An 11060-nucleotide genomic window follows, 5' to 3' on the forward strand; every position below is an offset into this window, starting at 1 on the left:
AACTTATGTTTGCCATGAGGAGTTGAGTCATTCAGTATTGAAATCAAACACCCATATTAATAATGGTCATCTACCTCATCTTTCATCCTTATCACAACACAAATCTTTTTCTTTCCCATTTTAGTTTTAGAAAAAGTAGAAAAAGTGAAATTTTGGCCGGATATCGATGGATTGAGTAGTAGCCTACTGTTGAGACTACCCAACTTTATAATAATAAATAGATTAGGAATAAAAAAAGGCTAGACAATCCATTCAAACTTGCAGAATAGCCTGTGTTTAGCTTGACTAGTTGGTCCAATAAAAAATAAGTCTAAATTGAGACTATTTTAAAAACCTAAATTTTATTATAGATCCGAATCAGGCTTATAAAATAGGAAGCGTTTCACATATACCGTTGTATTTTAGCAGTACATGATGTTCCATTCTTTTTAATCATTGAGATTTATAATAAAATAAATCAAAGAATGAGATTGAATGAAAATCTTGTACGTAGAATTGTTTGACTAATGAGCATGGTGAAGAAGATATTTGTCCTTTCCTTCACCCACCAAGAGAGAGATAAAATTACAATATTGTCCGATTTATAGCTAACTTGTGTTGCCGTGTTGGATGAGTTGAGCCTACGATAGGTAATCGTATTAGACTAATAAATTTTAGGGGTAAATATAGTTTTGGTCCCAAAAGTTTAGCGCCAGAATCGAAACCGTCCCTCATCTAATTTTTTATTTAGAATCGTTCATAATGTTTTTTTCGTATTAAAATCGTCTTTTTAACTTTTTTTGGACAAAAATACCCTCCACCTTTATCAACACCTTTTCTTCCACCACCACCACCACCCCCACCAGCACTTCCTCCACCACCAGCACCAGCACATCCACCACCAACAATAACATCATCAATAAAATCAACCCAAATTTAATAAATCAACACAAATTCAACCACCAAATTAACACAACAACAATAAAATCAGAAAACAACAAATTAAAACACCCTCTCCATCTTGCAGTGCTGGGAAAGGATTCATATTGAAGCATACAGTGTTGTACTGGGTAATTCCTTTATGAAATTGCAGTGCTTGCAAAGATTGATCCAGCTTGGAGAATGAAATATAAGAAGAAGCAGATGAAGAAGAAGAAGGAAGCAGATTCAGAAGAAGAAGCAGAACCACCGGAGCAGCGGCGTGGCCGCGTGGTCGAATCGGTGGCGACGGCTCAGCGGCGTAGTCTCCTGAGGACGACGCGACGGCGGCGGCGGTGAGCCCTAGAAACGAATAAATAGGGTGGCGGCGGCGGCGAGAAGAAAAAATAATACATTTCTTTTTTAATCATCAAAACTATACATATTTATCTATCTTATATTTTAAAAATATATTTTAATAGTGTAATACTAAGGACCAAGAGCGCTTTTTAACACGAAAAACCGTTTCAAATCCTCCATTTAACATTGAACCTAAAAAACTCTCTATGAAACTTTCACTGCGCCGCCTCCATGATTACACCTTTCTTTGTCTTTTCTTCGTCAAATTCTTTCCATCTTCTTCTACTTTATTTTCTTAATTTCTTTTCCACTTAGCTCCCTAATTTTGTTTTCTCTCCCAATTCATTCCTCTTTTAATTCATTCCGTTTTGTATGTATGTATTATTATTATGTGTGGTCCAGCATTGGAAACATATAAAACACACACAGAACACGATGTGATTAGATCATCATTGGTTCCGGTTAGTTTATGTTTGTTGTCTGGGAGTACCTAAGGAGTACCTAATTAACAAGAAAGCATGAGGGAGCGATCAAGCATAGCGAAAGACCCTAGAGTCTGGAATCGGGAGGAGTACGTTCGGCTTGAACGAGATTCATTCAGTGTTTTCGTGCACAGTTTACCAGCGGATATCTCGAAACGCGAGTTGTTTGGGTTATTCTCTTGGACGGGACGGATCAACGACATATACCTCTCAAGAAAGACGAGAAATGGGAAGATCTACCTATTTGCCTTCATACGATATACTACGAAGGGAGGAGCGTTGAAGGCTATTGCTAAAATGAATCACATGCTGTTAAGGGGAAAAAGCTTTAAGTATAGGAGGGATGCTTGAAGAGTGGCAGAGGTGGTGGCGGAGGGAAGGCCACACCACCGCCAGGCTGAGGTCAATAACGCGGTAAGGGAGCACACAGTTGGCGCTCATTTACAACGCTGTCTTTTTAATGTTTAAATTTAAATTTTAGATTTATGATTTTGGATGTGTTTTAAAAATATTTTCTGTATAACATCATAATTTTATATGTGTTACAATTATTTTTTAATGTTTAAATTTAGATTTTAGATTTATGATTTTGGCTGTTTCAAAAATATTTTCTGTATACCTTTCTTTATCTTTTCTTCGTCAAATTCTTTCCATCTTCTTCTACTTTCTTTTCTTAATTTCTTTTCCACTTAGCTCCCTAATTTTTATTTTCTCTCCCAATTCATTCCTCCTTTAATTCATTCCGTTTTATATGTATGTATTATTATTATTATGTGTGGTCCAGCATTGGAAACATATAAAACACACACAGAACACGATGTGATTAGATTATCATTGGTTCCGGTTAGTTTATGTTTGTTGTCTGGGAGTACCTAAGGAGTACCTAATTAACAAGAAAGCATGAGGGAGCGATCAAGCATAGCGAAAGACCCCAGAGTCTGGAATCGGGAGGAGTACGTTCGGCTTGAACGAGATTCATTCAGTGTTTTCGTGGACAGTTTACCAGCGGATATCTCGAAACGCGAGTTGTTTGGGTTATTCTCTTGGACGGGACGGATCAACGACATATACCTCTCAAGAAAGACGAGAAATGGGAAGATCTACCTATTTGCCTTCATACGATATACTACGAAGGGAGGAGCGCTGAAGGCTATTGCTGAAATGAATCACATGCTGTTAAGGGGGAAAGAGCTTTATGTAGGGGAGGCTAAGTATAGGAGGGATGCTTCTAAGGGACGAAGAGTGGCAGAGGTGGTGGCGGAGGGAAGGCCACACCACCGCCAGGCTGAGGTCAATAACGCGGTAAGGGAGCACACAGTTGGGATCCAGCCATCTCCAAACATGGTGCAGGGGGTACGGCCGAGTGCTCTAGATATTGCAACACATGCCATAGAGGAGGATTCCAAGAAAATGGGGGCAATGTTGCTGAAAGCCTCTGTTGCCAAGACCAATCTCGAATGGCTGCAAAGGAGTGTGATTGGGAGTACTGTGAGACCAATTGACTTCAGACTATTGAATGAACTCAGTAGGAAGGCTTGGCCTCACGTTGTTAAAATCTGTGAGCTGGGGAGGTATAAGGCCTTGCTGATATTTGAGAGTACAAAGAGTGCGGAGGAGGCGTTGGAGGGTTGTGGGGATGGCCGCTGGCAGTTTTTCCATAGTATGTGCCGTTGGAATGATCAGGAACGGAGTGTGAGGAGAAGAGTGTGGATTGAGTGTTCTGGCGTTCCACTACATGCCTGGTCCGAGGATACTTTTCGTGCAATTGGTAGCCAGTGGGGTGAGGTTGTGGCTTGTGCTAACGTTACAGCCCCAAGTTTGTCGCTCCGGGCTGGTCGCATGCTGATCGATACCTGGAGGGTGGCATCTATCTCGGAAAGGTTTTATTTAACTGTAGGGTCGACGGAGTTTGAGGTAATTGCTGAGGAACTTGGCAGTGATGAACATGGCTCTTTGGAGGGGGTGGTGGTGACTGATGTGATGCCAGGGGTTGCTGGGAGCATGGAAGGCATTAGCGGTACTCGAAATCCGATGAAGAGGGGGTGGCCGGGTCCGGCGGCTGAGGAGGTAGCCTTGCCGCATAGGATGGAAGGGGATCCGGAGGGCAGAAGCGTAATTACGGCCGATATTTTGGATGAATGGAGCAACGGTTCTTTGAATTCAAATTCTGTAACGGCCAAGAATACGGTTGCTGAGCTCAGGGGAGGAAGTGCTGAGATTGAAGAAGATGCGTCAGAGAGGACTCAGTCGTGGGACTTTGATGCGGACCGGGTGGTTGCTGTGGGAGAAATCACAAGCCAGATTTGTTTGGGCTCTAATAGCTCTAAGGCCCAGCTTGTTTACTCTAAGCCAAAGGGGGCAACGTTGGGCTTGACTTCCCGAGACCCATCTACTCCTCATGCTGGTTCCGTAAAGGGGATGCGGATTGGGCCTGTTGCGAAGGGGTTGTGGGTAATGCGGAGGGAGGATCTCAATCGGGTAGGTATGGAAGTGGTGATCTGTTTACATTGGACGATGAGGCTGGGGAAGGAGACCATGGCGGCGTGGTCAGGTGTGATGCGGGGAGGAGAAGAGACGCAGATCGGGGCTTCGCCTTGGTGAGTACGACGCTGACTGTGGAGGCGGATGCTCACCCTGGGTCGCCGCACATGATGATGGGGATGGGTTGCGTGTGCAAGGCTGTTGACGTCGCGGGTGAGGTTGCTGTGGCGAGTCTGGGGGCACGGGGGTTGAGCGGGGCACCGGTGAGGGAGGTAGGCAGTGCTCTCGCGGGAGGGATGGTGCTGATGATGCCGCGGCTGGTGGAGGGAGGAGGGGCAGCGGATCTCGTTGGGGGGAATCCAGGTCGTGCAGGAGATGGCACTGGTTCTTTTGAGGTCAGCGGCAAGGGAGTGTCGCGCTCTCCGTTGGAAGGGGATGGGGCTAGCTTGGGAGATGAGTTGGCAGAGGGCAGGGACAGTGGCTGTCAGGGAGAGTTAGATACTGGTGTTCAGGGGAGAGTTTCAGCGGGTGTGCAAGGGGCCCCTTCTGATGCAGTGAGCGAAGCTGAGACGGAAACATCAGAGAACAAATGGACAGCTGATATGCAAGAAAACCAAGAAGCCTGGAAGCTTGCAGTAGAATCTGGAGCGGTGCAGTATGATGAGGAAGATGACATAATGGCCATTCTACAGGCACAGAATGAGTTAATTGCGCAGAAGAAAAAACAGGCTAAGCAAAAGGAGAAAGCACGGAGGAGTCGACCGAAGAATCGGAAAAAGGTGTGTTAAAGTGCTATACGATGATTTTTAGTTCTTGGAATATTAGGGGGTTGAAGGGGGTTGGTAAACTAAGTATGATTAAGAACTTTCGGAGAAAGTTTAATGTGCATATGCTAGGCTTGATAGAGACTAAGACAGAGATGGTGACAAATTTTGATATAGCGCAACTGTGGGAAAATGGGGCAGTTAAATGGGAGTTAGTTGGTTCGGTTGGTGCTGCGGGGGGACTGGTATTAATGTGGGACGACATGGTGTTTCGGATGAACAACTGTTATAAAGGGGCTCGCTGGATATGCTTGGAAGGTGTGCTGCTAAAAACTAACTTTCCCTGTGCTTTCTGTCTAGTTTATCTAGTTTATGAAAGGGCGGAAAAACTCATTATGTGGGAAGAGTTGAGCTTCCTATCTGGGTTATGCCAAGTACCGTTCTGTTATATGGGGATTTTAACGAGGTAACTCATGTAGAAGAGAGAAAGGGTGCTACCTCTTTAACAGTGTCCGCAGAAGAGTTTAAATCGTGGATACAGGATATGGAGTTAGTGGACTTGGCAATAACTGATCGCTTATTCACCTGGTTCAGAGGGCAATCATGTAGCCGCATTGATAGGGGACTGGTTAGTTTAGAGTGGCTAGAAGAGTTTCCTGATACAAGACTGAGAGGGGGACCTAGAGGGTTATCAGACCATTGCCCAATGATCTTGGAGGTTACCCGGATTAGCGGGGGACCAAGACCGTTTCGGAGCTTGGATTCGTGGTTTACCCATGATGGGTTCTTGAGAATGGTGAAGGAGGAGTGGAGGAACTTGGGGGAGGGACAGTTCATTGATAAACTAAAGGCTCTGACGACTCCGCTGAGCAGATGGCATAGAGCCAATTTTGGGAATATGGACCAAAGGATTACACAGCTGGAGGATGAAATTAAGAAAGTAGATGACATGGTAAGTACTGGCACGGCTGATGGGACTATTGAAGCAAGAAGGAGAGCGTTGGTAAACTTCTGTAGAAAATGGTATATCAGGAAGGAGTTTCATTGGAAGCAAATGTCCAGATCGCGGCACGTGAAGGAAATGGATAAAAATACCCGCTACTTCCACAATCTAGCCTCAGCACGAAGAAGGTCGAATATGATTGATTCCTTAATGGTTAATGGGAGGTTGATAAGGAACCAGGCGAGGATCAAGACGGCTATTCGAGACTTCTATAAGGGGTTGTACCACCAGGAGACATCGCCAGTGATTGGGTTCAGGGACGGGCTTGTAAAGCAGATCAACGAGAAAGAGGCACTAGAGCTAGAGATGCTGCCAACTGTTGAAGAAATAAAGGAGGCAGTGTGGGATTGTGAGTCAACAAAGGCGCCAGGTAGTGATGGGTACAACATGAACTTCATAAAAAAATGCTGGGATGACTTAGGAAGGGAGTTCGCTGATGCGGTGCTAGGCTTCTTCCTTTCGGCTACACTTCCTAGAGACTCGAATGTTACGTGGGTTACGCTGGTGCCAAAGTTTACTGGAGCCAGAGAAATAAAGGATCTCAGGCCGATTAGTATGGTGGTGTGTGTCTATAAGGTCATATCCAAGGTGTTGGTTAGGAGGATGCGAAAGGTAATGCCGGGGTTGGTAGGAGAGACTCAGAGCGCCTTCGTTAAGGGCAGGAAAATCCATGATGGGGCCCTGATCGCCTGTGAAACAGTGCACTGGCTAAAAACACGAAAAAAGAACGCCGCAATAATAAAGCTGGACTTCCAAAAGGCTTATGATAGAGTCAAGTAGGGCTTTGTGGATATTGTCTTGCAGAAGATGGGGTTTGGCCAGAGGTGGAGAGGTTGGATAAAGGAGTGTGTCACCACTGCATCTATGCCATTGCTTGTCAATGGATCACCTTCAAAACCTTTCAAAATAGAACGGGGTCTACGGCAAGGTGACCCGTTGTCCCCATTTCTGTTCGTGTTAGTTGTGGATGTTTTGCATCGAATGATTGGAGAGGCGGTGAGGAATGGCCGTATAACTCCGTTACTGCTTGGTAGAGATAATATTGAGTTGTCTCACTTGCAGTTTGCAGATGATACTATTCTTTTCTGTCCGCCTGATGAGGGGACCATCAGGAATTATCATCGGCTACTCAGATGCTTCGAGCTCATGTCGGGATTGGCCATTAATTTTGAAAAGTCCAGCCTTATACCGGTCAGCTGTGAGAGGATGTGGGTCCGGAGGATGTGTCGGTTATTGGGTTGTAAAGAGGCTTCATTACCAGTCAGATATCTGGGCATTCCCCTGGGAGCAAATCCGAGACTGGTTAAGACATGGAAACCGGTGATTGATAAGGTGGAAGACAAACTGAGTTTGTGGAAAGCAAAAACCCTTAACAAAGCAGGTAAGCTGGTCCTAATTAAGGTGGTTCTTAGTAGCTTGCCGATTTACTACCTCAGTTTATATAAGATGCCAAAGACAGTGGCAGAGAAGCTGATTTCCCTGCAACGACGGTTCCTGTGGAGTACTGAGGATGGGAGATACGGGGTACCGCTCGTGAAGTGGGAAGTGGTTATGGCTCCAAAGAAGGCAGGTGGGTTGGGAGTTGGGGATGCGGTGATTCGAAATACTGCATTGCTGTTTAAGTGGTGGTGGAGGTTCTCAAAAGAAGACTGTCCCTTATGGAAGAAAGTGGTGTGCTCTTGTAATAATATGCATCCTGCAAGAATGGTGGGAGGACAGCCTACTCCCATGCGAGGGGTTCCTTGGAAGGATATATGCCAGCTACAAGTTAGTAAGCCGGGGCTGAGAGATCAAATGATCAGTGGGTTGTCGATGGAGTTAGGGAATGGCAGAACAATCCGATTCTGGGAGGATAGATGGCTACCGGCTGGAGTATTGAAAGATATGTTTCCTAGGCTTTTCTCGGTCTCAACTCTTCATGAATCTGTGATAGCAAACTGTGGCTTTTGGGATGGGCTAGTGTGGATTTGGAGTTTCTAGTGGAGGAGAGAGTTGTTCCAGTGGGAGTTGGACTTAGTACACCAGCTTCATGAGATCTTACAGTCATTCAAGCTTACAAATGGGAGGGAAGATAGTGTGGTATGGAAATTTGATAAAACAGGTGACTACTCAACAAAATCCTTTGTGCGAGTGATGCAGGAGGAAGTCCTACCGGAGGAGGTTACCAGCTATAGCTTCACTAGTGCTGTTTGGAAAGGATTTGTCCCCCCGAGGGTTGAACTTCCTTCTTGGTTTGCGTTAGTCGGAAGGGTCAACACAAAGGATCGACTGTGCAGATTACGGGTTATTGACCAGCAGGACAATAAGTGTCTTCTCTGTGGTAAGCCTGTGGAAACCGCGTATCATCTGTTTCTTAGTTGTGAGATTACATGGCAGGTGTGGTGTGCTTGGCTAATGGCCTTTCAACAAAGGTGGAGCTTTCCGGGTACTTTGAAGGAACATTTTGAGAGTTGGACGAGCTTTCTAGGAAGGAAGGTAGATAGAAAGAGATGGTTCACTGGATTCTTTGCTGTTATCTGGACAATTTGGCTAGAAAGGAATGACAGGCTCTTCCAAAATAAGAGTTCAAGAGTAGGGGACATTATCAACAGATCGTTTACGTTCTACGAAGAATGGAGTGGTGCTGAGCCCTTTGGGTGTTGATGGCCGGGTCACGGTGTCTAGGAGTTGTATGTTATCTTGTTTTATTCTTACTATAGCTTTGCTATCTGCTCCACTCTGCTGTGTTGAGCTCCCTTTGATTCAAAAAAAAATAGTGTAATACTAATTTTTTTTATTTTTTGTTATATTTAATATGTTAAAAATATAAAAAAAATCAATATATTGAATGTAAGTTTGTGGCCCAGAAAATAAAGAATTGCTATATAACTTTTCAAGCCAATAACCATGTGTTTTAGTTGGTTATTTTAGAAAAATTAACAGTTCAGTTAGGATTATTTGGTCATTACATAGTTACTAAATGACAAAAGTAAAATTAGCAACCTTTTAATACCAATGAACATCATATTCCAATATTTATCAGTGAACATGTGATAATTTTCCTATAAAATAATCATAGTTTTGAAAATCAGACTGAACCGACTAGTCGAACTGATCAACCAGAAACCGATGGTATTAACAATTTGGTTCCATGCCTAAAATCGCTGATAACAAAACCAACCAAAAACTGTTGAACTGGCCGAGTATTGGCTAGTTGGCCGAAATAAAAACTGGCCGGTTCTCTTTAAACAACAACGTCATTTTGTTAAATTAAAAAAAAAAGAGAGCGCGTTCCCTCACTTCCCCCAACCCCTTTCTTTGTCCAATAACCAATACGGAAAGAAAAGCAAAGCTGAAAAGTGAAAACCCTAGCAGCCTAGCTTGCTTCCACAGTTCCACCACCGTCGAACGACTGTCGCCGTCCGTGGTTATCCGCAGCTTCTCTGTTCATCCTGTCCCCAGCCCCCTATTCGCTCTGTTTTGTCTCGGCTCGGCATCCATCCTCCATCTAACCATGGCTTCTCTGTTTGTGCTGCTCACCGTCGTCTCATCGCCTCCGTGATACTCTCTATCATCTCATTGTCGTCCTGCTCTCCGTCGCGCTCAACCCCTGTCGAAGGTTAGTGTCAGTGCTCAATCACTGCATATTTGGTCTATATTCACTTATCTTTAGGTTGCCACTGTTCAATTGTTGCCATATTTGAAAAATGGTCGAGAGAAGCAGTGGATTGTTACTATTATAATTGCAAGGTTGGTTCCATTGCACATGCAACTAAAATTTCTCTGAATTTTATGCCTAGTATTTCTAGGAACATTTGGGGTGGATATTGGTGGTTTACTAAGTGAAACTTATCTTTATATTTCATTGAGTTTTAATCTTTATGTATGGTGTCTCTAAGGACATGTGATATATTGACTGATAATTTGACATGGTCTTTCTTTAGGGAGTGCCTCAAGGTCTGTTATGCAAAGTACATTATCTAAAGGAAGTATTTCTCCTTCCAGCTCTTACTAAGGGAGACATGAAAATAATTGGGGGCCTTGTATGCTTGTTGTAAAAAATTGGGCAGGCTGTAAGTAATGGATAGTAATTTCACAAATTTGTGTTCCCTTGGATTCCTCAATGCTTGTTACAGATACCTTCTTTTAGTTTTCTTTTGGAATTACACCGATAAAACAACTATACACTAACCGTGATAATTTATTAACTTTCTATTTACTATTATGAGAGTAGCTGAGTTGCTTGTGGTTGTTCACGTTTATAGATTTTTTCTAACATTTTATACTCATGCATGTCTCATTTAACTTGTCATCTTTGTCAAATGTATGCTAGGCTCCGTCCTTTATAGTAGAAGCAAGTCCAGAAGCCTTTGCATTGGCAGATGCACTCTTGAGGTGAATTGCAATAATTTATTTAGAATTATTTATTGCTATAGTCCTTTCCAATCATTTGGTTGCCAAATAATCAAAGAGTTTTATTTGTTTTTTAATGAGCTTCCAGTCAATGAAATTATTGAATGTGACCTTTATGTTGTATTGCGCATAAGATGCTTTTCCATTAAAATCTAGCCATATATAACGGTCATAAATATTTTGTAACAATTGTAATTGGAAACTTTCATAGGTACTTTCTCATGTTTTTAGATTGGGAGATTGCAGACTCAACACTGTAGTTTTGGTAATGCCATTTTTGGCAAGCTTCTAATTTGTTTATGTAGTACCTGTCTTTACTTGCCAATTGTTGTACATATGAATGTGTGATGTATATTGATTGTCTCTCTGTTCTCTCTTATTGACTGTGGTAGAGTTGCTCGCCTATGTTTATTCACTAAAGTATTTGTATTTTAATAAGATCATATGGCTTTGGTTGATGACATTTCATGTTGTAGTTTTGCATTTTTGGCAAGCTTCTAATTTGTTTATGTAGTACCTGTCTTTACTTGCCAATTGTTGTACATATGAATGTGTGATGTATGATGTATGTCTCTCTGTTCTCTCTTATTGACTGTGGTAGAGTTGCTCGCCTATGTTTATTCACTAAAGTATTTGTATTTTAATAAGATCATATGGCTTTGGTTGATGACATTTCATGTG

The 11060-nt window shown here is 43.0% G+C and overlaps 1 protein-coding gene and 1 long non-coding RNA gene across 3 annotated transcripts; both read left to right on the top strand.

Moving 5' to 3' along the window:
• On the top strand, window positions 5020–8630 carry LOC107627177. The gene is made up of 4 exons (XM_016330031.1): window positions 5020–5229; window positions 5364–6599; window positions 6792–7859; window positions 7968–8630. The coding sequence occupies exons 1-4, from the start codon at window positions 5020–5022 to the stop codon at window positions 8628–8630; spliced, it is 3177 nt and encodes a 1058-aa protein (XP_016185517.1).
• LOC107628293 lies at window positions 9217–10840 on the top strand. Of its 2 annotated transcripts, XR_002357361.1 has the most exons (3): window positions 9217–9585; window positions 9911–10361; window positions 10591–10840. It is a non-coding gene; the product is annotated as an uncharacterized LOC107628293 (long non-coding RNA). The 2 variants fall into 2 exon arrangements; XR_002357360.1 differs by having other exon boundaries at window positions 9219–9585; window positions 9911–10840.

The sequence above is a fragment of the Arachis ipaensis genome, chromosome B02 (genome assembly GCF_000816755.2).
Source record: "Arachis ipaensis cultivar K30076 chromosome B02, Araip1.1, whole genome shotgun sequence".
NCBI classification, from domain to species: Eukaryota; Viridiplantae; Streptophyta; class Magnoliopsida; order Fabales; family Fabaceae; genus Arachis; species Arachis ipaensis.